A 26,530-nucleotide genomic window follows, 5' to 3' on the forward strand; every position below is an offset into this window, starting at 1 on the left:
ATGCCACACACAATTAGGAAACAACGGGTGGGCATCTAACTATGTCATATACCATCCACGGGGTAACATTCCCAACACAAACACCAGCAAGCAACCCAGTGAAAAAAGTTCTAGATAAAGACACAACAGAAGAGAGCAAAATGTGTTATGGCAATTGTATAAAAATGCAAATTAAAGCAAAATGAGGTGCCCATATTTTGCTATCAAATTAGCATAATTTCAAAGATTGCTAACCTCTAGTGTCGCTCAGGATGTTAGGTGATAGACACACTCCCAGGAGAGTATGAATATTCACTAAGTTTTAGAAAAATCAGTCTGGAAGTAAAAAAAAAAAAAATCCCATGGGGTGCACAAAAATTCAGAGAAATGAGGCAGTGTGGTCATAGAAAAATGTGGAAGGAGACACATCTAACTTAGAAATGACGCCTCCAGGAAGAGGTTGGAACACTTTGGCCTGAGTGTCAAATTTGGCTACTCTCATGTTTATAGCTCAGAATAATGCTCATCATTTTTCAAAGCATCACAACACTGCAAGTGGTTACATAATTCTTTACATAATTCTCCACTGTGCCTGTTGGCCAACAAAGCCTAGAATACTAGCCAGGTGGCCTTTGAAGGTGAAGTTTATGGACTCCTACCATGGGGGGTTATCATTCATTAATTAATATTTGCACTTGCCTCTCTGTATTATTTTAATTTCTGCATTTCATTTTTGAGGTTTAAAGCACATAGACAAGGAAGCAGGGAAAGATACTTCTGGGTCATGAATGTAGGCAGAAAATGAAGACCCTAGCTAGAAACTAGCAGTTTGGGTCAAAGACGGGGGAGCCTTATAAGGTCAGTGGGCAGTGGAGGGAAGAGTGGGGAGAAGTTTCCTAGGAGGAACAGAGGATCAGGTTGGAATACTGAGGCATGGGGAGAAAGAAATGGTGACTCTTCAGTTTCAGTCTCTAGTTATCTAGCGTCAGCTATGGAGATGGAGCGAGAGGAAGGTTACACTGGAGAGTAAAGCCAGAACTCTATTTTGAATCTATCATGGTTCCAAGAGGAATTGTGTGAAGGAGGCAGTGGGATAGAGATTAAGCTACTCAGGATATGGAGGGGGAGACTGAGAGGAGATCAGATTTCAGCACTCAGTATAGAGCTGGTACTTAAAGCCCTCTGGATGCAAGATATGAAACGGAACCAGATTCTGATGATGCAATCCCCAGCTCAACTGGGAACCAGCAGCTCCAACTTTGCTTAGAGTTGCTTCCTGTCGAAAGATGTCTCTGATGCCACTCTCCCTTATCTGAATTCTCTAAATTCATCCGTTCCAAACTGCCCTTGCCGCTGACTACGGAACACTGGTGGTTTCCAAGTAGATACCAGCTCTTTCTGCAAAGCTGTGGTGGTCAAATCTTTGCCCAGACACTGGCTGCTGTTATTTCTACTACATGGATGGGTGTCCAGCATCTGTCTCCCTAAGTGGGAAAAAACTCAACCACAGGTCCTGAGATACCTTCAGCCATCACTGGTTCATATCACACTTTCTCTGAGTGGACTAAAGACTCACCAAGGAGCTGGTGTAGGTGGGATCTGAGGTGTCATCCTGGAGGTAGCGAGAGAGGCCAAAGTCGGACACTTTGCACACCAGGTTGCTGTTGACCAGAATGTTCCTAGCAGCCAGGTCCCTGTGCACATAATTCATCTCAGATAGGTACTTCATGCCAGCAGCGATGCCCCTCAGCATCCCAACAAGCTGGATCACGGTGAACTGTCCATCATTTTGCTGTGATAAGACAAAAAGGAGATCAGGATCAAGACGGGCTTCAGTGGCTAAACAGGAGCCTCGACAGCATGGCCGACGGCTTGTCAGCCCTCTGTCAGCACCCAGCAGTCAGCTCTCCACTGCTTCCTCCTGCTCCTCCCACCTCCTCATCTCTTTCCTTGAATGCCCTGCTCTCTTCCTGCCAAGCCCTGTCGATTTCATCTCCAAATTACATCTCAAACCGTCCACTCCTTTCCCTTTCCACCGCCACCATTCCAAACAAGTCATCGCCATCCATCACCTGGAACAGCCTCCTGCACCTGCCCCCCTACAATCCATTCTCTCCATGGCAGCCAGGGCCATCTTTTCAAGACATAAATCAGGCTTTGTCACTCCCTGGCTTAAACTCTCTAATAGCTTCTCACTGCATTAAGGGAAATCTCCCAACTACTCAGTACAGCTTAGGAGACCCTAGGGACCAGCCACTGCCTCGCCTTAGGTCCTAGGCTCACACATTCATGTTGCATGAAACCACAGGGACTGGAGAACTCTAGGTTCAGACTTGCCCTGGAGCTTCAACATACCATTTCTTCTGTTTCTTTCTCTCTAAGCCCATCCCTATGTGCCCTTTGTTTTCTGCTTAACTGCTCGTTCCACAAAGATGACATCCTTATGATCCCCCCTTCCCAAAATGTAATTAGTGCTCTCTGAATATTATTTTCAGATGTGTTACTGTATTGCCTTTTATCTTACAAGTCTGAACTTGGTGTGTGTGTGTGTGTGTGTGTGTGTGTGACCTTCTGCCTTTGCTGTTTGACTCTAACTCTTTGAGCACAAGAACTTCTATCTCTTGAGGTCCCTATAGTATTTTCAGTACTGAAAACTTTAACAGAAAATAGAAAAAGGAAGAAAAGGAGGAAAATGAGGAGGAACAGGAAGAGGAGGAGAATGAGGAGGAAGAGATGGAAGAGGAGGAGGAGGAGAAGGAGAAGAAGAAGAAGAAAGAAGAAGAAGAAGAAGAAGAGGAGGAGGAGGAGGAGGAGGAGGAGGAAGAGTTCCAACACTTTACAAAGCATGAGTAGTTGAGTGACCAGCATCACTCGGTATTTTCCAAACTCAAAGTCTCAGGCACATTCTTTGAATTTTCTGAGCTGGCACACTTTACTTTGTATAACTAACTTCATTTCACAGGGGTCAGTGGGGGCTGCAGTTCACACATAGTCTCTGGTACCTGGAGCCATGCTAGTGTCCCCCAACATTCCAGGTGCTCTCTCTCATCACTGGTGGACTCACAGTTTCAAGCATGAATGCCCTCCCCATTAGAGAGATTTTCCAACAAATAGAATGTGTGTCTTCCACTAGCCACATAGAAACTCCTGGGTCTTGCCTCTGCAGACAGTGGTTAAATCAGTGGATCCCGAGCCATGCTGCCAGGAACTTCCCTTCCTATTTGTTCAGCCTCAGTTTCTCTCCAAAGGGTAGTAAGTTGTGTCCTATATCAATTAGAGCACACACTAAACAATGGAGGAAAGGCAGGGCACCTGAGGTCTAGCCTAGTTATTGTTGAACACAGGGACTGGGTAAGCCACTCTCTCTGCCTCAGAAGTCCACATGTGAAATACACAAGCGTAAAGTGTGAGGAGCCCCTTTGTATGGAGCATCTAATAGATAAAAGTATACAATACACCCACATCTATTATCTCATTGCAGCATGGATGGGAATGCCATTTTTGGACCTACTACAATGAGAGTTACTTTTTCAGAATCCGTCAGTAGCCAATGATTCTGTACTGGTTGGTTTCATCAACTTGATACGAAGCTAGACATCAGAGGGAACTGCTCCCATCAGATTGACCTGTGGGCATGACTGTGGGCAAACATTTTCTTGATTAGTGATTAACGTGGATGGCCTGTCCCACTGTGGATTGTGTTAGCACAGGACAGGTGGTCCTGGGTAGTATAGGGAAGAAGGCTGAGCAAGCCATAGGGAGCGAGGCAGCAAGCAGCTTTCCTCCACGGTTCCTGCTTCTGCTCCTGCTGGAATGCCTGCCTGAATTCTAACCATGAAGGACCGTGACCTTCTAGACAAGCAAACTAGGACACACCCCCACGGGCCAGGCTGCTGCTGACTAACTGCTAACCACCTCCCCACCTGCCCAGAATGCTTTTTCTGTGACATTTTCTTCGAAGGACTTAAAATAAAAGTACACCATTGCTTTGTGGAAAGACTGACGGATTTGCTCATCTGAGAATGATGAACGTACCAGGGATGGTTCAAATCCTCCTCCCAGGTGAACTCCCATCAGCACCTTCTCCAGAAGCCATCAGGTCTTTCGGGAGCACCCGCATTTTCCCTAAGCATATCTCTGAGAGATCTGCCTCCTCAGAAAGTCCCCGTGCAACTTCTGTAAATTATAAAAATGCTTCCCAGCTTCAAGTCATGTGGGCTGGATTTTTTTTTAAATTCCATTTTTCATTTCTTCTTCTTAAGTATAGGTGACATGCTAGTGAAAAATTGGTATCTCACTAAAGATTCCATTCTGGGGAAGGGCAGCGGTGCTCACACACAGTGAGAAGGCTGCTGGCAAGCCTACATGGCGAGGTAACTGTACTTTTGCTTAATTTCACTGCAGTTCTCCTGGGTTTGCCTTGTGTTTAAAATTTAGACCAGGCATCTCTATAGACTCCATGGAGAATGAGGCCAGAAGTGGTTAAAAGCTGGGTGTCTGGAGAGATACAGTTTGGACCCTGAGCAAGTGATTTAGCCTCTGGAGAGGTGACCCCACACCTTAAAGAGCACATGGTTATCTCTTCCTGGACTCTGTAGGGGTTAAATGAGATCACAGGTCAGATCTTTCATTTGGGACCCTGTGATGCTCCGATGACAGCAGTGATCACTGCCCCCAGGAGCCAGGCCACCCTTTCCTCCTCGTCACCTCCTTCCTCCATGGACCTCAAGTGTTCCCATTGAGGGAGACCTGGGTCCAGCCCAAGGTTCCTCATGTTTTCCTGACTGTGTGAGAGATACTCTAGGGTCCTCACTCCTGGGAAGCACAGCCCAGTGGTCTGAGCTTGGCATACAAAGGGTCAATACTGGTAACAGTTCCCTGATGCATACCCAGTGGTAACAGTGGTTGATGAAGACTTAATGACCCACACTTCAAATCCAAATCAATTTGCAAATACCAGTTTCTTCCATTACTTGACTTAGAAATGGCAAATCATACTTCCCAGAATATGATCAGAGCCTTCAAACTGGCCCTGGGTAGAAGAAAAGGCAGGCAATATTGTATTGTTTTCATAGAGAAGATAAAGGAAGTCCAGAGGATCTACGTGAGCAGACTTCAATCACTCTGGGAGGGTTTGAGTTATAACAGAAGTCTAAATCCAGAGTGGCAAATTACTTCTGTGCTGACAGTCCATCTCTGATCCCCTGGTAATGGCTGCCTTCCGTGGTACGGAGGGAAGGGCTGCGGAGGCTTCAAGGGGAGAAAAGCCCCCTGTGACTGATTCTGCTGCTGTTATCTGATCTCCGAACTCCTGTCTTATGCCTGGCTCCCTGGAATATGCTGATTCTGCAACATATTTTTCTTAGGCGCCGAGGGGTAAACATATCTCTATAGGAAAGGTCCTGACTGTTGAATTTACTATCTTGGTGAAACCTAAGGGTACAAACACACTATTTTTTTTCCCTGATGTGTTTTACTTGATTTATTGGAATGGTGCATGTTTGGAGGTCAAAGGACAACTTGGTTCTCTCCACTACGTAGCTTCTGGGGCTTGAACTCAGGTGGTTAAGCCGGTGGCAAGCCTTTACCTGCTGAGCCATCTCGGGGGCCCTGGGAAATTGTTTTGAGTGACAAGTATTATCCCTTAAATTACAGAGCGTGGTTGGCCACAGGTTGTAATTGCAGAGATAAGAACACCAGCATAGAAAATGAGCAAGGCAGAACCACCACCTCCTGGTTTCTGGGCGACTTGGGGAAGCAGCCGGGCTCCATGCTGAGCTGATGGGAACAAACATGGAAGGAGACGTGGGCAGGTCTGGGTGGAGTGGTTTAAACTTCCTTCTCATTCTGAAGGGCTTTCTACGGAAATTGCTTTTCTGCGAATGCATGGAGTCACTTGCCAGCCCTCGTAGCAGACAGGGAGGATTTAGGTATTTCCACTTTCATTGACAAATCCACTTCAGGAAATGAAACCCTTATTTGATTTGTTTGAAGAGAATGAATCATAGATTCTTTTTTTAACTAGACAAGAACTTTCCAGCTCATCCAGCTCAATGCCTTTAGTTTATAGATTGGAAAATTGAGTTAACGGACCTGCTCCAGGCCATATGGTGACTCATAGCAGAGCCGAGGCAGGGCCTCAGTCTGGGGCTTCTGATCTGATATTCTCTCACTAGTTGCTTCCTTCTAGCTTCAGCCTATGAGTGAGCTTCCCTGAGGAAAAGTATCCCATTTGACACCAGTCAGTGACTATCAAGTCTGTCAGATGTCGCTATCTCTGAGTGAACCAACAGGAACCACAAAACTCTACTTTGGAGCTTTTGACCAGACATGGATCTGAGCTTCAGGGTTGGTTCTAAAGATTAGAGAAGAGCCACCAGGTGGGTGACATTAGAATTTTGGTACCAAGAAGGAACTCTTCCATTTAAAGCAATTAGCAATGCAGAACCACCTCTTGGGCGTTCCCAATCCTTCTAGAAAATGGGAATTCCAAGTTCTGCCAAGACAAGGATGGAGAATGGGTAAAGATGAGGTGTGGATCTCTGAGGCTCTGACCCAAGGCCAGAGTGGCAGCCCTCTCAAAGCTGCTAAGTCCAGGACTGGAGGAAAGGAATCAGCTGGACAACACAAGGACGAACCCCCTTTCTCTATTCTTTGAATGGTGGTCCTAAAATTATCCTCCTTCCCAGAAGGTGGACCCTGTAGAACTGAACTGATGACCTATTTTTTTAATTTTATCAAGTAGCAGATACATCAATTAATGTTGCTATGCTCCAGGGTTCAGTAGTAAGGCTGAAATTAGATTTATAGATTACCTGCCTCCACGAGGTGTGAACAGTCAGACACGCTCCGTTTCCCTGCTGCTCTTGGCACTGCCTGTTCTTGCTACCCCTTCCTAGTTGTGCCCTCACCCCTGGTCTTCTGTGTTCCTCTCTTGCGCCTAGGTCCCCCCCCCCGGCACATATAGCTTCGCTATCATGAGAACCCCCAGTGCCTAACAAACCTATGTGTCCTGGGCTCGAGGTGGAAAATTCTCTGTCTCAGAGGAGTAGCAGGGTGTGGCTTTGATTCCCATAGGCTCCTAAAAGATGATTTTCCCTGTCCTATAAGTGACCTTGGGAGGGATTCTGATTCTTTCACCCATGTGGTGACTTTCTCTAAGGTAGAATCGAGTGACACCAAAGAAATGCATGACTCTCGAGAGGGTGTTGAGGCTGGTCCAGAAAATTCTTGCCTTTTTGTTCCTGTTCGTTTCACTGTCTCCACAAGATCTGACCATGAATGATTGCCCTAGGGAAAGCATAGAGCATGTCTCGCTCTCATGTGTCAACAAGGACAGAGAACGAGATGCATGGGCACACAGCATTTCTAGAACTCTCTTCCATGCTCTAGAAATAATTGTGCATGGTTTTCACTCAGCCAACATTTACCATGGGCTCACTGTGCCAGGCACTAGAGTTTCAGAACAGAGGAGCAACCATTCCCTCAAGGAGGCATGGGTTTGAAGCCCCAATTTACAGCCCTTACTCCATTCCCACTTCTTCAGCTCCTCCAACGACCTAGCTTAGGCAATGAACATGTACTGCCCTGAAAAGCCAGCTTCAGTATTGAGAAAGTGCAGCTTCTGATTGAGCTCCACTGCCACACCCACGCTGCTCCTGGGAGTGGGAGCAACCGTGCAACCACTGTAGATTGTGAGATAGCCGTGCTTACTTTAACTTCTACACATACCAAGCTATCCCACAGTTCACCATTTGCTTCCCCACTGGTCTGCCAGGCTCCCCATGCTCTAGTCTCAAAGAGTTCTCCCTCTCCTTGAGAGTCTTCCTGAAGAGGAAAACTCATTGTTCCACCCTGTAACATCTCAGACCTCCACTCATAGAAACAAAGTGTTCCATGGGCAGGTAATAAGCGGCAGCTCCTTTGAACATGTAGGTTCAAGGCAGGGAATGTAGCTGTGGTGGGCTGTATTCTGTTCTCTCTCTCTCTCTCTCTCTCTCTCTCTCTCTCTCTCTCTCTCTCTCTGTGTGTGTGTGTACGTACCTGTGGGGGCAGAAGTCAACACTGGCTACCTCCCACAACCTTTTTCCACTTTATTTTTTTATTAAGACAAGGTTTCTCGATGAGCTTAGAGTTTCAGCTAAACTAACCAGCCAGCCAGCCAGAGAGCCTTAGGGTCCACATCTCCTTTTCCCACCTCAAGCCTAGTACTGTTGTTACAGATATGCACCAATGCATCTGTTCACGTGGGTACTGGGGATCTGAATGCGGGTCCTCATCCTTATGCAAGCACACTCTTTACAAACTCAGCTATATCCCTAGCCAGCAGAGACTAAAGTAGAAAATATTGGGTCATTGTCATCCCTGAACATGGGGACTGTTCTCCTTCTTTGGATTTTGATGGGTCTGTCACTGCAGTAAAAGTGACACTATGTGATTTCCAAGACACACAAATGGTGCAGCTTTCGCTGTCTCCTTGAAGAATGCTTGTCTTTGGAGCCAGCCTGTTCCAAAGATATTAAAGCAGGCCACAAGGGAAAAGGTATGGCTGATACCACATTTAACCTTTGCGTTAACACAAGAGTGAAAAAAACTTCAGACAGCTTCAAGCTTAGCCATGAGCCATTCGTATGACTCCACAACAAAGCAGATGTTCCATCCCACACCCGTGCCTCAGTTGCAGGCTCATGCGTATCATAGATCATGTTGCTGTGTCGTCATTTGGGTCTTGGGTGAAGAGTCATAAGGCATTAGAGCTGTACTCTTCTATTGCACAGGCCTAGTCTTCACAGTGGACCTGGACAGAGCGCTAAACCAATCAGTGTTTCAGTGTGAACAATGGTCCTTTGATCAACCACAGTTGCTGACTGGGTGTGAGGACACACATAGTCTGTTCATACAAAGTTCTCACTCAGAAGGCTCTGGCCAGTCTTTGATTCTGCTCCTAGACTCTCTGCTCCCAGACTTGATGTGGGACTCCCCTTTGTATGCTGTGAATGCCATTGGTTAATAAAGAAATTGTCTTGGGCCTGTGCAGGGCAGAAGAGAGGTAGGCAGTGAAAACTAAACTGAATACTGGGAGAAAAAGGGCAGAGTCAGAGAGACGCCATATAGCCACTACCAGAGACAGACTCACTGGAACTTTGCTGTTAGGCCACGAGCCTCTTGGTAAATATAACATAATAGAAATAGGTTAATTTCAGATGTAAGAGCTAGTCAATAAGAAGATAGAGCTAACAGACCAAGTAGTGGTTTAATTAATATAGCCATAAAATAATATGGTTATTTTGGGGCTGAGCGCTGGGAACAAACAAGCGGCCTCGAACAACACAGACTCACTAGATGTTCCCCCTGAGCCTCTTGGTCAGGCCTGATTCTGGTCTAGGTTTGGCTACTGTCCACTCTCCATATGCCTCTCTGCTCTCCTGCAAGAAAGCGGCTCCTTTGAGAGCACAGCCTCACAGGCACATGTCCTGACACGGATCCTTCATGGATTTCCCCACCAGAAGGCATTCAGGTACCTCCACTTCTGCTGCAGGTTGGAGTGGGGGATCACACCATCTTGTACAGATGCCAGGAAAGACTTCTGGCTGCCTGTGGTAGCCCTTCTTATGTCTCTTTGGACAGCAGGAGGCTCAAGGATTTTTCTAGAAGATGGCAACCTATTTTCTTCTTGACTAGCCAACTGAACAGACCTGGCTAGGAGGCTGACAATGCTGGTGTGAGGTAGCCACTGGAGTCTGCACGAGACACACTAGGCCATGAAGTCTCTGAGAGTCTCTTTAGACTCAGTAATTTATGAAGATACCAGTGACCTCTCTTTACCTCCACCATTTTACTCAACCTATAAACGTTCATTGAGGCCTGTCCCGACTAACATCCTCCCTCTAAGGAGACCTCAGATTCTGCTTTGTTCTCTCTTCTTTAAAAATATATTTTAATCTGAAATACACTTAATTAGAATATAATTACATTACTCCTCCCACTCCCTTTCCTCCCTCTAGCTCCTGCATCCATGGTTCAGGGAACATCATGGAAGAATGGACGGACAGAAAGATTATATGAGCCAGGATGTCAGGAAGTCTGCTCTGAGCCTGCCCCTTAGAAACGTGAGGGTATAAACAAGACCCAAACAACAATAGTGTCCAGAGACCTGCTAATGAGAGAGAGAGAAAACCTCATGGTGGGGGAGTCCTGTTCCTACACCAAGAACTACAGACTACTAAGGGCTGTTGAGAGAGGGCAGATTAGCCTCTCCCAGGTGTGAGTCCCTGATTGGTTGCACTGTACAACGTCATTGTTCCCTTTCCAAAACAAATCTCTGCTAACCTTGCCAAGGTCAACACCTGCCTAAACGTGACCAGCCAGTCCTGAAGGCAGACTACCTTAACGGACACTTCTGCCCAGGACCTTTACTCCGCATCTGACAGTATTAACATCACCCATGCCCCTCCGTGGCTCTTACCCTGAGGAAAGAATCCAAAGCACCATTCTCCATGAACTCCGTGATAATCATGACAGGCCGACTCTTGGTGACGACACCCTCCAGGCGAATGATGTTGGGATGGTCAAACTGGCCCATGATGCTCGCCTCGCTCAGAAAGTCCCGACGCTGTTTCTCTGAGTACCCAGCCTTCAGGGTCTTGATGGCCACATAGATTTCCCTCTTGCCTGGCAGTTTCAAACGACCCTTGTACACCTCTCCGAACTCCCCTGAAACAGCAAGCGTGCAATTAGGCTCCTCATCCTTCTCAATCTGTGGAACCACAAGGGGAGGCATCTTACCAAGAACAATGGTGCTCCAGGTAGGAGTGTGATTAGAGCGGAGAAATGGAAATTAGATTCGTTTCTATGTGACTGTGATGTCTAGGCTGTAATCAGTTCATAGGGAACACGGAAGGAATACTAAAGTACACCCCATGGGCCAGTTCTTAGAAATAGTTTGAGTAAACAAAGTGGAATTTTACAACATATACAAGTTTGGGTTTTGTCCCAACTTAATGTGAGTGTGTGCGTGCGTGCGTGCGTGCGTGTGTGTGTGTGTATCCCAGATGAAAACTTGAAGAGAAATGGTCAGATTGCTTTGGCAGAATCGTGGTTCATTTTCAGCAGAGTTGGTGCACAAATGTCTAGGCGATGGATTGTACATGAGTAAGCGGTTGATATTCCCACATTGAACACATGGGTGGCTACTGTGTCCTCCAGAAATCAAGCCCTGAAAAGTTAGGAAACAAGCAGGTTTATCCATGAAAGACAAAAGGGGAAGGAAGCGGGACTGGGCAGCAGGAGCCCCAGATCACACAAACCGTGCCCTGAGCAGACCTGACAAAGGCTCAGCCAGCCAAACAGACACATTCATCACCCCAATCTCCCCGCCAGGCTCACTGGCTGGGAGCTGCTTAGAGGAGATAGGTCTCTGCAGGAAAGCAGGGGCAGACCCAGGGAGTGTTGCAGCCTGAAGTCTGGCAGCTGAACAGTAAGGTATTTCCCTACATAGGCACAGGCTGAACACCTCTTTGGGTGTGCCATAGGATTTCAATGTCTTCTTTTTTTTTCTTCCAGGAAAATCGCTAAGAGCAAAAACAATTTTGATGACACCATTTCATAGCTGTCTGAAAGAAGAAGGTCTTGCCTAATGCGCTTTCAAAAGTTATTTGATGGTTTCACTTGGTTTTGTGACTTCTACTTCTTTCGTGGAGAGTAGTTAAGTGTCTCCTTGCAGGGGCTTCAGTGAAATGCATGTCAAAGGCCTGCCAGGAGAAACAGGGGCTTCTGTTGGGCAAACTTTCTTTTTTTTACATTAAGCTTCTGAAAGAAAAATGATAGCGCAAACTGTGAACAATCGGATAAACTCCCGGCCACATTGAAAAGACGCGTTAACAGGCTCCTGCGCTTTAGTCCGGCGCTCCTTTTGCTTCCTGCGACAGAAAGCACTGAAAAAAAGCTATGTGAAGGGACTTTTATGCAAAACTGCCCTGAATTCTCCTGGGCATGACACAATGTGGGGCTCCGGGAGAAGCCGGCGTAGGCACTATTAGGAAGATTTCGTCCCAGACCTAATTCTGAGATAGCTATCATTTGGAGCATTTGGCTTTGACATTGAATCATGTGCGGCTTTGGTGAATTGCTTGAGGTCGGACTGAAACTCTCTCACATTTGGAGCTTGCACACCTGCTGAAGTATCTGGTGCGTGCCTGGCATGCCAACAAAAGTCAGTGTGTCGTATGCATTGTTATTTGCTTGGCCTTTGCCTCGTCCACACTCTGACCGTCAACTACTGGGATTTTAGCACTGCTTCATCCCAAAGAAACCTAAGCAGTGGTGCTTAACATTGTACGTAAAGGCACGCTTGTAGGGGCAAGGACAGCTCAGGTGGTGAAGTGCCCGTGGCTCAAGAAGGATCTCAGCTCGGATCACCTGCACTTAGATAAAGAAGCCTGCCATGCTGGTACATGCCTGTAGGAGTGCTGGGGAGGTGGAGACAGGAGGATTTCCTAGGACTCACTGGCCAGCTCTTCATGTTGAATTGGTGAGGTTCAGGTTCACTGCCTCAAAATGTAAGGGACAGCGATCAAGAAAGCATCAACCTCTGATCTCCACATGCGCACACACAGATGAACAAACACACCAACACACATACATGTGTGTCCACCCGCCTCTACCCACACGTAAGAAGGCTTGCACAGCAGTCGATGAATACTGAATGCCCATGTCAAGGATTGGTTGGGAAACATCACATCCACCCCAAGGAATGCCTAGAAATACTGAAAGTCATAGGTGAGTGCTATCCGTTGACTCTGAGAAATGCGTACATGATGTTAAGTGAAGGAGAGGAGGGAAGCAAGCGACAGAACATCATTTGCTGTGTGTGCCCACGTGGGGCGCGTCCCACCAGTATAAAAGGAAAATTATGAAAATTACATATCAAATGTATTTTTAACATCAAATTATTTTTAAAAAATGGTTATATGAGAAGGATGGAGATAGGACATGGCAGTAGAGATTAGTAAACTTGGTTTAGATAAATTTGTGTTGAGTTGCTATAATAAGCATAACTGAGTAGTTAAAATGCAAAAAAAAATTAAATTCAAATACTAAACAGGGACCTGTCACATATATGTGTTTCTATATATGTGTATGTGTCTGCATATATGTGTGTACATATATAACATGCATATATATAGTAAAAATCAGCCTTCTGGTAACCTAATATTTAGCAACTATGTATATAAATAGTATATTTGATAAATAGGCTAATTGAATACCATTAGTTAGTATTTCTTCTTGCTACCACAATGAGTTCAGTTTCCTTTAGGAGAAAAGTATAGCTGAGAGTTTAGGGGGAGGGTATGCTACCATTCCCTCTGGGTAAAGAGAGCCCACAAATATTTATCTATTGGCCAGCCACTATGGCATACTTCAGTCCATCCAATCACCATGAAATTCCTACAAATAAAATGTCCACTTTATTAATGAGCAAATTAGCAAGGAGATACCCAAAGTCTGTTCTCAAAACAGAGAGCTGAAAGTCAGTCAGGGGTCTGGCCACACCCACTCCATTTCTTACCCTTTGCCACTGGATGAAAAGTTACAATTCAGAGAGCATCCTGCCTAGCTTACAGCTTCGAGCCATTCTGTACTATGCAGTGACAATCTTAGCAAGTCAGTCTCCAGGCGAGAGCACGGAAGCAGAGTTTCTTCTTTGTCTTCCTTTCCTCTCTCCTTCTGACCTCCCCTCACTTTCTTCCTTTCTGAGACATGGTTTGTAGTCCATGCCATCCTTAAACGGACAGTAATCCTCCTGCCTTGGCCTCCTGAGTGCTGATATTACAAACATGTGCTATCGCCCAATTCAGAATAATTCCATAAGTGGATGCCATGCACCCAAGACTCTTGCCTGGGACTTTGGAAGAACCATAATATTGATCAGTCTGTGTGTGTAGTTTGGGAAAATGTACTAGATTAACATGATGTGTCCCCAACCATACACATAAACACCCCAGCTGAGAAACTCTGCTCTGTGTTAGCTGTCCCTGCAATTAGAGCACAAAGACTTGGGTATCGTTGGAGATTCTGAGTAGCCGACCTGGGTGCAGCCTGACAGTTATGCATTTAAAAGCTGACTATGGGATTGGCAGCTCCTGGCAGAAAATGAAAATATAGTACTTCTTGCCCCCAAATTCTGAAGGACTTCAAGATGGAGAACGGAGAACATACAACTGAAATGGAGACCTTTCTGATCATGGGTCCACGCCTAACTGCACTGTCCACATTCCTTGCTGCCCTTGCTCCTGTTTCTGGGGTGCAGGTGTGGCCAAGGCTGAGAACTGTGCTTCCCCGCTCCCCAGCTGTAAACAGATTAGCAGACTGCCCAAAGCCCAGGACTCTGAGACATCTTTTGACTCCGCTGAGCTTATATGCCGACTGCCTCACACTGCACATGGCCAGGAACATCGTGTAGGCTTCACTGAGAGGAGAGGAAGAAGAAGGGGGGGCGGTAACAAACCAGGACAGCATGCTGTTGAGAAGCTGTCTCCCTCGGGACCTCGTAGATGAGATTACTTCTCTGACTGACAAACGTTACTGCACCGTTTGATCTTTACGGCTAACCTGTCTTCAAGTCAGTACTTCTAAGACTGGAACTTCAGATTATATCTTCTGTGGGGTCTCATCTCATTCTTTGAAAGTTAGAAAATAAAATTGGGCTCTCTTTGGGTAGGGTGAGGTGGGTGTAGTTTCTGGTGACTTTAGTGCTCAGAAATCTCTTCTGCGGTGATATAAAGTGTGGGGATTCAGGAAAATTAGAGATGTTTAATAGTTTCTGAGCCAGGAGGCTTTCAAAGAACAACTGCATAGCAAGTTACTGAGTATCAAGGCGTCCCTTGGAGATTAAGTGGCGCCACAGTGCAAGGGGGCAGGTCCGGAGGGAGCTTCACGTCTACTCCAGCCTGCAAGCTGGTCAATGGACTTTGGCTCAGCCCTTACATCTCTGGGACTCATCACTACATAAGAGGATGCAACAGAAGGCTGCCTTCCCTTCCTACCTGGGACTTGAGAGAGGGGTCATTATGGATAACAAAGGGGAGGAGGCATAAGTCTCTATGGCCTTGCAGGACTTACGGGTGCTGTGGAAGGTGTCTTTGCCAGGAAGCTGGCATGGAGGATATCCCCAGCCAAGTCTAGCATGGTCAAATCTAGGGTCTCTGGCCATTCAGCATTTCTAAGGCATCGCAGGGAAATATGAGCCCATTGCCATATTGCTATTAGTAATGACAAGGAAAATGCAGGACTTGTGTCATTGTGATCTAAGAAGGTGCTATTCGTGTGTATTCTTCAATTTCTCTACCAACTTTAGTTTGAATATCAACTTCACAAACTGCCCTTGCCTGAGAGTCATGGTGTGCAGAAGACAGGGAAACACAGGCTGTGAACAGACTGGACTGCACAGTGAGACTCAGTCACAAAAATAAACAAGCAGGCAAACAGAGCAAGCGACAGATAGCACCCATCCTTACTGCTGCTCTCTGATGATTTCCTGCAATTAGAACAGAACTGGATGGTGTCTTGTTGTGTGAAGATCTGAAATCTTAAGTACTTCCCTGTTGTATGTGTCCCTCATCAGAATCACACTTTTTTTTCCCATTTCTTAATAAAACATCTCAACACACTAAGGTGCGAATAAGAACTGGTTCAGCCAGAGAGTGATGGCAGTTGGTGATTTGGTGAAGATTCTTACCTACTATAGGTACAGGCAGCCTCATTTTGTTCTGGGTAGACTTTGATCAGCATGCGTCTCTGCAACTGACCTGGGTCCTCTCCCATAGCCTCTCATCTATTTACTCGAGGCTCACCTCCAACATTCGGACAGTACAGAAGCCAAGGGCACTCAGCGCGTCTTGTCTAGCATCTGCATCTGGAACTTGTTAGGAAATATGGATTGCCAGAGTCCCAGCAGATCCACCTGATCAGAGGCATGGTGGGTGGGACCTGGAATCTGGATGCTGGCTCATTTCCAAGTGGATCTGATGCCTGACTCTCCTCTGAGAGGCACTTTCCTCAGGGCTATCAGTGCATGCCTTCTAGCTGCCTCCTCTGACAGTCCTACCTGACAGCTCTGGGAACTATTCCTTACAAGCTGCAGCCTTGCCAATGCCTCTTTCCTGTCTTCCTCAACAAACTGAGGATGAGAGAAACGGTGTTTCGGCACCATTAAATACCTCAACTATTATATATCAAATCAGAAGGGAAGAATTTCCAATTTTTGAAAATGAAACATTCAACCTGCCAGCAGGTGCTTCCAGAAGCGGCGATTGGCTGTATGCAGCAGGAATCTACACCCACAACTGCACCCCCATTTTTAGCAGCATTCTGAAGTCTCAAACTGCCTTGGGGGGGAAAATGGAAAGCAGAAATTCTAGTTATTAACTCAGGCATACCCTCGATATGGAACTTTTAAAGAATAAATTTAAGCTAGGTTTGAAAGAATGGTTTCAACACAGTAGCCTGGACAAGATAAGTAGGTTATGACTAAACACAAGAAAGATGAGGGCTATAGCATGCATCTCACCACCTCCTGGCCATGCACAGAGGACAGACATTACTAATTGAGCACACTCATCATTATCCTTTTGTCAGAGTTCCTCTGTTATCCATTACCTAGGCTGCTATAGTAAGTACATGAGATGGACGAGTTTCATGGTCACAATGTTTACAGAAAGCTCAGAGCAAAATGCACTTCTCCTTTTCTACAACTCTTCGCTGTTGTTAGACGATAGCATGCTTCTGTATCGCATGTGATTAATATATGTGTACATGCATGAGATTACCTATGTATACATAGTGATCTTATTTTCATAATTAAACATACATAAGTATAAATTTAAAAATGTTTGGGGCCTCATTGACCTTTCCTTAGGACACACTTAGAATGAGAACAGAGACAAGATGAGTGTAGCGTTGTATGAAGTGTGTTCTTTTTTGGAAGTGTGTACTTAGAATGAGAACAGAGACAAGATGAGTGTGGAGTGTGTTCTATGGAGCATGTTCTTTTTCCAGTGAATATAGGACAGTCTTTACAGTATTACCACATGGGATAATGAATTGGAAGGCAGTATTGTAATTCCTGGCAAAAAGGCCTCAGCACTGCAACTGCTAGGCGGAGTGTACCAGCAGAAGCAATGACTGTGTATTTAGCTGTTCTTTTCCACGGCAACGAAAGTGGCAGCGAGTGCAGGGGTTTCATTTACCAGCTCTGGATAGGCTGCATCTGGGTTTAAATCGTAGCTGCATCATTAACTCAAGGGCAGCACAGCCTGGAGCAAGCTATCCCCTGCATGTTGATTTCCTCACCAGTCTAAAAGACCCATACACACGTAAACGTCAGCTCTGACTCACAGGCTATTACAAGGATTAAATGCACAGTACTTGTGAAATACACGGGTAGTGCCAGGCACACGGAACATGTTAGAATGTACTGTGCTCTTTAATCATGTTTCCTAGAGACATCACCTTGGGTTCTTCTTCTAGAACCCTTCCTGCTACCCTCATGTTGCCCATCTTCACTCTAAATGCTGCCAAGAGTGTTGGGTTAGCAAGGAACCTTTCTCTGAAGAAATTCATCCAAAGATAACAACCCCACATAGTGAGCACACATCCATCTGTATACAGCATCCATTCCCTTATCCAGTCCCTCCTGGCAAACAGCCTTCTTGAACACAATCATCAATGGTGGAAGGACTGGATTAGTAGCTACTAGAGATGGGCATTTATTCACTAAAATACAGTCAGCATACTCTCCTCTGGATAACACCTCTAATGATATCCTTACCTACAATTTCATGCACTTAACAGCTGGGATACTGCACAGTTGCACAGGTTGCAAACTCAACACCCAGAGGGCTTTTCATTCTGTAATAACATATATGGTAGCCCTGACTGATTCTCTTGGGAAATCCAGCTGATCAAAACTAAACAAAGAGCTGAAAGCAACCAATGAGATGATTCCCATTAGTTACGTCCATGGTAACCATGAGCTTATAGTGTCCAATAGTCTCCACCAAGACCAGCGTGGTGTGCTGCCTTTTCAACAGAGACCTCAGTTGATTCCACTGTCCACATGAGGAAGGGGATGGATTGGCTTTCCCTTGCTCAGTGAACCACCTTCAGGGTGCCAAATACTCCCTGCTCTTATTCCATCTCTCTAGTCTCTCTTCATTCCCTCAAACTCTGTCTAGCTCTCAAAATTTTTATCCCTTCCACATGTTTTCCTCCAAGTACCCACTGTCATCAGCACATCTGACAAACATTTATTTGAAGAACAAAGTTCCACATAACTAGGTCAGGTGCCAGATGGATAAAAGCACAAGAGCCCTGCCCTCTAATAGAACTGTGAGCCTCATGAAGAAAGGTGAACTTAAAGCAAGTAACTACATATTAATTACATATTAATCTTTTTGAGCAGTGTCATGCCAGGCTCTTCAATGATTATTTTTCATTCTTTTGCTCAACATCCTAAACAACTTTAGATGATACTTCGAAGTTAATACAATTTGTCTGTCACATAGTTTCCAGATTTTACTCTGCTGACCTTCACTCTACGCATACCCAACACTCCTACACCCTAGGTGCTAGACAGCTCTACTCTGCCTTCCTGGTACTTAACCTGATAGTCCTCATATCTGGGCCCCGCCTCCATGCCAACTGCCCCATCAACTCCTGGTGCTAAACCTCATAGTAGAACCATTGGCTACACTATACTCCAGCTTGTCAATGCTCTCTCCCATCCCACCCATCATGCCAGAATCAGTCTCCCAGAACCTCTTCCCACATCTGGTCAGAGTCAGCTAACTGGTCTCCAGGCTTCAGAAGGCTGGTCCACTCTTTCCCATAACCTCCTTCCCATCAGACCTACAGCGGTTACCATGGTCCACTCTCTGAACGCCATCCTATCGCTCAACCTGCTCAGGATCCCGGTTTTCCCTTGGGGAAAATATGTACTTCAGTTCTTTCATCTCTAGGTCAATTTGACTCTCTAAACTAACACAAGAATGCTTCCCAGCAGTTTTGTCCTTCTCTGCTCATACTCCATCTAATTGGATTTGTCCTCAGTGGTCATTCAGGTCTCTCTTCCCTGAGTCCTCCCCGACAGCAAGTCTCTCCTCCTGTCTCCAAGGCTGTATCCTCCCTATGGTCCTCCCCTCCTTTCTTATTCTCATTTTTCTTTGCATGGAGCACGGCACTGTGTTTTGTGCTAACCAATGCTTTCCCGTGACAGAGATTGTTAAACATTGAGTACACTTCCCAGCATCTACTAAAGTTTAATAATGAATGTTTTTTTTTTTTCCTGAACACTAAAATTAACCTCTCCTGCAACAAGCACAGCTTTCTCTGGTTCCATATTTGGTAGGCAAAGGCCTCAGTAACCTCTTTAAAACAGCCTTGTGCCATCTACGAGGTGGCGTTCCTTGTACACTCTAGAGATGTAGGGTGGTATGTGTGTGTCTTAGTCAGGGTTTCTATTGCTGTGAAGAGGCACCATGACTATGGCAACTCTTATAAAGAAAACATTTAGTTGGGGCTGGCTTACAGTTTCAGAGGTTCAGTCCATTATCATCATGACTGGGAGCATGGTGGCATGCAGGCAGATGTGGTCCAGAGCTGAGAGTGCTATGTCTTGCAGGCCCCAGGAAGTCAATCAACTCTCTGGGCAGTATTCTAAGCATAGGAAACCCCAAGGCCCACCCCCACAGTGACACACTTCCTCCAACAAGACCAAACCAACTCCAACAAAACCACACCTCCTAATAGAGACACTCCCTACGAGACTATCACAGCCAACTACATTCAAACTACCACATTGTACAACTACTAGCTCGCTCAAAAATCAAGAACCAGGGAGAAACAGTTCAAGGCTCACAGTGTTCGCCAATTCCCATGGTGTAAATGTACCTCTAAGAGTCAATGGTGAACATCAATGGTAGTGCACATGACTGGGAAGAGGCGTACAAGTTGGCCGGTGTGAGCTATTGCAGGCTTACTCCAGCATGCCTGAACTGGAACATAACATCTATTTTCCTCCTTGTATCATGTGGCATTCCTTTTCTGCCACTGCCTTTCTCTCACCCTTCCTAATGCTGCGGCCTTTTAACACAATTCCTCATGTTGTGTTGACCCCAACCATACAATTATTTTTGTTGCTACTTTATAACTGCAACCTTGCTACTGTTATGAATCATAATGCGGATATCTGTGTTTTAGTGTGGCCTTATGTGACTCCTGACCCCAAAAGGGTCGAGACCCACAGGTTGAGAACCACTGCCCTAATGCATTTCCAAAAAAACCTTATTTTTTTCAATTAGTTTTCAGCCTTGAAGGTTATTTCTTTTGTGGAGTTGTTGTGACTTAAATATAAACCGCCCCATATATTAATTTACTTGAATACTTGTTACCAGCTGGCTGCTGCTTTAAGAAGTTAGGGGTGAGGGGCTGCAGAGAGGACTTAATGATTAATAGCACTTACAAAGTCCCAGCACCCACATGGTGGCTCATAGTCATCCACGGGTCTACTTCTAGGGGATCTGATGCCCTCTTCTGACTTCTGTGGGCACTAAGCATGTCCATGGTCCCCATTCTTTCAGGCAAAATACTCCCATGCATCCTAGAAGTAATTAATACATTTTGAAAAGGGGAAAAAAGGTTGTGGCCTTGCTGGAGGAGTGGCTCTTTAGGGACAAGCAGTGAAGTTTGCTTACCAGCTGCTCTTCGCATCCTGACCAGGTGCACTGTATCCCTTCTTAAACCATAAGCCAAAATAAACCCTTCCGACCTTAAGGGCTTTTTGTCAAGTATCTGGTCACAAGAAGAAAAGCAAGGAATACAGGAGCCCTCCCGATCCCTCAGGACTCTCAGCCCACGGAACTACACACAGCCTGCAAGGGCTCCCAGTGCTTCCTCTGTGCCTGCACTATGATGGTTGGAAAGAGCTGACTGTGACCACTTCCCTGACTTCCAGCTAAGTCGGTCAGCCTTCAGAGCAGAGAGGCCATTATTCTTCTTAGGAAATCCACTTCAGAGTACAGAAAGAATCCACTGAAAGCTTTTGATGAAAGAAGAAAAAGAGAGAAGGTAGGGAAGAAAGGAGGAGAGGAAGGAGGAAGGAAAGAAGGGAGAAGGGAAGGAGGGGGGAGAAGGGAAGATTGGATAACTATTGATTTTTTTCCTTTGTGGATCTTGCTTTTGTTCTTGATATTTTTTTCCATTTGCAAACCAGTTTTCTCTTTCTGCACCAATTCTTCTGGGTGGCTAAGAGAAACATTGTCAATTATATTGTGTAATTGTTACTTTTTGCTTCTTGTTTGGCAACCAAGCTCTTTATTAGCAAAAGGGAAAGCCAGTCTCAGTGAGGCAGAGTATGGGGGAAGGGAATGTAGAGTATCTTGCCTTGAAATTGTATCCAGTTGCTAAATGTGAGTTAACACCCACTGGGATCGGTTCTGGGATGGCTCTGAATCACAAGGAGATAGGACTTGGTAGAGGCTGGTCAGCAGGGACAGACACAATTCTTAATGGGATGCTGCTGAACATCATGTAATTTGTTAAATGAATCTCTTGTAATACCATGCAAGCTGCACCAAAAACACTGACTCTCCTCTGAGTTGAATGCACAAACACAGCAGTACTGGCAAACGACGGAAGGTGAAGGATAGAGCCGGGCCATCAGTTCTCCCTTTATGGGCATCCGGCAGTTGGTGAGCTCACCCCAAATTGTAGCTCCTTGGCAGGATCATAAAGCGAAAAGGCTCTTTACTCGTCCCCTGACAAAGGCAGGAGGGGTGTTGATGTGTGCTGTCTGGGATGAAATGCAGTTCAGAACACATCACTCTAAGCACATGACATAAATAACAACATTAAAATCACTAGTGCCATTACCGCGAGCCATAACAACAATTAATAACGCGGGCAAAAAGAGTACAGGACAGCAAGCACGCCTCCTCAACATTCTTAAGTTTCCTGGAGAAACCAGAGCCTATAAGAGCAATCCAATTTATCTGGTACCCAACCTTCCAACGCACGATCCTTAAATATGTCAGTGTCTAAAGAGGAAGGGAAAATTATCGACATAGAAGTGAAAGTCGGGCTTCAGTAAAATATTTAATGATAGTCAATAGATGGAGAGACCCTGGTGGATAAGATTCTAGTTGGCCAGCTGGAACTGCTGAGGGTTTGGTGGCGGGTAGCAGTCTGTGGTGACAGGGAGAGTTCCAGGGCCTTCCACAGTGAGGCTGAGGTGGTGGTGGGGGCGAAGGATGCAGCGCTTAAGAAGAACCCAAAACATGCAGATGGTGTCCTACTGGGGTATGCTCCCCAAAGTGACTCCCAATTCCATAAGTGGATTTTCTGAGCCTTAGGGATATTGAGAGAGGAGCGAATGGAAGGATTATGACATTTCCTCTAAAGGTAAAGTATGAAGTGGCTGTCCGCTGGGCATCGCTTAAACATGCTTTGTTGAGTTACAATGCTATTGGGAGTTGTCACTCTGTGGCTGTCAGGTGATACGAATCAAGCATTTCAGTGCCAGGACAGCCTGCACAATGGAATTGAAGAAGTAAAGACAAAGAATGCCGTAGAAGAAAGTAAAGTCAGAAAGGAGACCCAAATCAAAGAAGTAAAGAGATTGCTTATAAAGAAATAATGTCCGGAATGTTTTTATCTCACACTAAGACATCTTATCCACCCTACGTTAATCAGGCTGGGTCTGTAGACAGATGGGATCTACAGTCTGTTGAAGAAAGATACGCTTTCTAGACCAGTCTTTTGGTGCATTTTCTCTGGGGCACCTCAGCAGTAATTCCAGTCCAGGCTGGGATTCTATCTGTTGCCTGATCTGGATGCCAGTGTGTGAGCACAGAAAAAGGAGAACTCAAAGTACGGAGAGAAGCCTTGGCCCAAAGTCATGGAGATGCCACTTTCAGTGAGTAGGGTCCTAGATCGGCTTTTAAAATTGTTTATTCCCATCTTCATGACTAAGGACCCTACATCTCTCTTTTTTTCTTTTTTCCTGGTCTGTTTCCCGAGTTACTTCCGAATCTTTGAAAACTAGAGCCAACTTTAAGTGCCCAAGCAAGCTTAGCCACTGCGACCAAGGTCCCCAAAGATTCTGAGCAACATTCTTGCATGTTCCAGTGGTCCAGATTTATCTTCTGAAAAGTATGAAAGACATCTAGAATGTTAGGAAGACAGAGACAAGGGGAGAGGAGAGTCATACCTGCTCCGATGACCTCTTCGATTTTCACAAAAGACACGTCAATCTCCTTGGCAAACTCCCGAACGGCTTCATTGGGGTCCTCATAAGTGAAGGGATCAATGTAGATCTTCATCCCTGGCGAGCCTTATTGGATGAGATAAGCAGGTTAACATCCAGACAAGATATGGCTCACTGCTGCTATTATCCATGTCCCCAGCACCAAGGGTATTGCTGGGAGGAGCCCTTCTCTTAATCAGGTTGCTATAAACTTCCTCTATGCGATCTCTTCTTCCTGGGTCTCTCTATCTCTCTTTTCCCTGGACCACTCTGGTTCTCTGTCCTCTACTTCTCCTCCATATTTTTTCTCTTTCTATGCTCTGGATGAAATGTGGAACAGATTACTTATAAGTGACAGATCGGGACCAGTTCCCACACCAGGCACTCACAGAAGGCAAAGAAGCTGATTGATGCCAACCAAATGCATTAGCAGAAAAGCGGTGGTAAAATGGTAGGGTAGATATCAATATTTATCAACTTGACAACTTTCTTGAGTGGAGACCACCGTTAAGGTTATAACTGACGGCTGTGGTCCGTGGCCACAAGAGGGATGAGGATGGATTTTTTTAAAGAAGGAGGGAGACGCTATTAGAAAACCCTCAAGACAGAAGTGCCAACACTGTACACCAGAAGAGAAAATGTGAGGGGAAGCTTAGAAAATACTAATGCAGGAAAGAGCAACGTCTACATAGGAAAAATGGGTTGGGATGAAAGAAAAATGGTAATTGAACACCCCATGCCTTCAGACACACTGAAGTATGAAAAACGAATAAAATGGTAGATGCGAAATACATAAAGGAATATAGGCCTTGTCACTGATGTATACAGTGGCAAGATAGATAGGTGTGCTTGAGGACAAAATAGAGAATTGTCACTGCAGAAAAAGTGCTTTCAAAAAGTAGAGGACAGGGGACTAAAAAAGCAAGTGGAACACAAAAAAAACAAATGGATTCATTGGAAATGTAATTTTTCAACTTGTTTGATGTGTCATTAAGTGAAGTGTAGAAATTGTTTCCACGGGGCTAGGGTGGTGAAAGGTGGGGCCTCCAAAAGACAGGCTGTCTGGTCGACTGCCACATCCCTGTGTGGTGCTGTGGTGTCCTCCTGGAGGAGACAGAGCAGCAAGGGCAGGGCAGGTGGGTCTCTGTGCGGTGATGGGGATCAAAGCTGAGGCTGGGCTTCAGCTTCCTAAGGCCTTGTCTGTGTACCTCACCCACACCCTGTTCCCCATTGCCTCCTTTCGTCCATGCTCCGGTTCTGTCATTTCTCATCAGAAAAACATCGGATGCCTCTCTCAATATCTTGATCACCTCCTTACTCAGGAAAGGATTAAAATCCTAGGACACAATCCAACGAAGGAAGGAAGATACACCAAAGACAGGGGAGATTTATTTTTTCAATCAAAGGAAGCCAAATGCCCTGATGTAAGTAACAGATATTCCTTAAGCAAATACTGTTCCTAGTATTCTGAACTGCTTGTTTGAAAGTAGTCAACATGTTCTAGAAAGCTTCTGGGGGTAGGACTGAGAGGTTAGGGACAAAGCTGAGTCAGGAAAATGCTTATCCTGCAAGCATGAGGCCCTGAGTGTGATGCTAACATCTGTGCAAAATTCTAGACGTAATGGCATCGAACTGTAACCCCAGTGCTGGGGAGGCAGAGACAGGTGACTCCCCAGGGTTCACTACCCAGCCAGCCTGGCCTAAAATAGCAACGTTCCAAAGAGAGATCTTACCTCAAAACAAAACAAAACAAAACAAAACAAAAACCAAAAAACAAAAAACTGGACAACACATGAGGAACAACAACATGAGGAACAACAAACAAGGTTGACCTTGACCATTGTCCATCCAACAAGTGTGCACACATATGCTCATGAACCTGTGCTTGCACACCTCCCCCATACACATCTATACATACATGAAAAACTCTACAAAACCTTATGATGTGTTTGACGTTGGAATGCACTGACTAAAATTTGGACAAAGCAAACAGAGATCGCGTCCAGTCTGTTGACACTGTAAAACACTATCAACAAACTTTATGCTCAAAAACCAAGCAAGAGCTAAAAAAAAAAAATGGCAAAAATAATCTCATAATGACTTAAGTAAGTTTATGATTTTTGTCTGGGGCCACATTCAGAGAGACTCTTGGCAGCAGGAGGCTTGTTGCACACCTGAAACACTCTACACCCTGGAGCACAGCAGTGTGTGTGCGCGCACGTGCACAAGAGAGAAGGCTCTTCGGTAGCAATGGACCAAGGGCAGCCAGAAATGAACATCACTGATTTCCCACCTGCCGTGCCGAACAGGTGAAGCACAAAGGTAACTGGCCAGACTTCAAGCTTGGGAGAAGCCCAGGGCATCTCCAGGCTTCCCCAGCCCTACTTAGGGTTCCCCTAAAAACTGCCCTAACGACCAAGCTATGAAAGCAAATGGTTTATCTGGGGAATGCCAAGAAGTGGAGGAAGGGCAAAAGGAAATCAAACAGGAAGCAAAAGGCGGCAGATATAAGGTGTGTCCTTAAGCCACTGACTATTGTAGATTATTATAACTGGCTTTATCTCCTCGAGGGCACTCTGTGAACTTGAATAAGTAACCACAAGCTTCAGAATGGGCCCTCCCCAGGGTTAAAGGAGCCGACGTATTTCCATAGTGATTGCCATACTCAAAATGTAGGCACTGAATGGCCATTAACACAGGCAAGAGGGAGACTCTAGAGCCAGACAACACAGTCAGGCAAAGAAACAGAGATGCTGACAGTGGAGGTCAGCCAGCATGCATAGAAGGATGAAGGAGGCAGACAAGACAATGCAAAAACACTCAAAATGCAAAGAAGAAAAGAGGGGTAAAAAAGGACACCAGGGTAGTGTCAGTAAGCTGTGATTTTTCCCTCTTAATTCTGTGCATCCCTGATGCTGAGATCTGCAGGTGACATTAGACCTCCAAAGTACTTTATTAATCCTGCATAATACAGCAAGTTCAGACTTATCTCTCACCACAGCTTCTCCAACAAGAGGGAAAATGAGACTTCCCTTCCAGCTTGCCTGTGAGAATAAAGACCCTATGACAAGTGTCAGGCCCAGCACAGCGCCCCAGGTACTGGGAAGACTCCTTGACTAATAGATTCATTACTGTTATCAACAATCTTTTTTTTTTTTCTCAGAAGTGTATGGGGAGGTGGAAAAGGAAGTAAGGCCTGGTGGGCAGTCGGGGGATGTAAGCCACTTAGGGTTACATTAGTTACTTTCAAAA

At 45.5% G+C, this 26,530-nt stretch overlaps 1 protein-coding gene across 1 annotated transcript in view; it reads right to left on the reverse strand.

Annotated features, from left to right (window-relative positions):
- Ephb1 (EPH receptor B1) overlaps nt 1–26,530 on the reverse strand; it is a 432,751-nt gene that overhangs the window by 47,432 nt on the left and 358,789 nt on the right. The window contains exons 10-12 of the mRNA XM_057767268.1: nt 23,243–23,365; nt 10,445–10,692; nt 1,556–1,771 (exon numbers count right to left, since the gene is read on the reverse strand). Coding sequence (XP_057623251.1) covers nt 1,556–1,771; nt 10,445–10,692; nt 23,243–23,365 — 587 coding nt within the window. The remainder of the gene's footprint in view (nt 1–1,555; nt 1,772–10,444; nt 10,693–23,242; nt 23,366–26,530) is intronic.

This window comes from Chionomys nivalis, chromosome 4, assembly GCF_950005125.1.
Source record: "Chionomys nivalis chromosome 4, mChiNiv1.1, whole genome shotgun sequence".
Classification (NCBI taxonomy): domain Eukaryota; kingdom Metazoa; phylum Chordata; class Mammalia; order Rodentia; family Cricetidae; genus Chionomys; species Chionomys nivalis.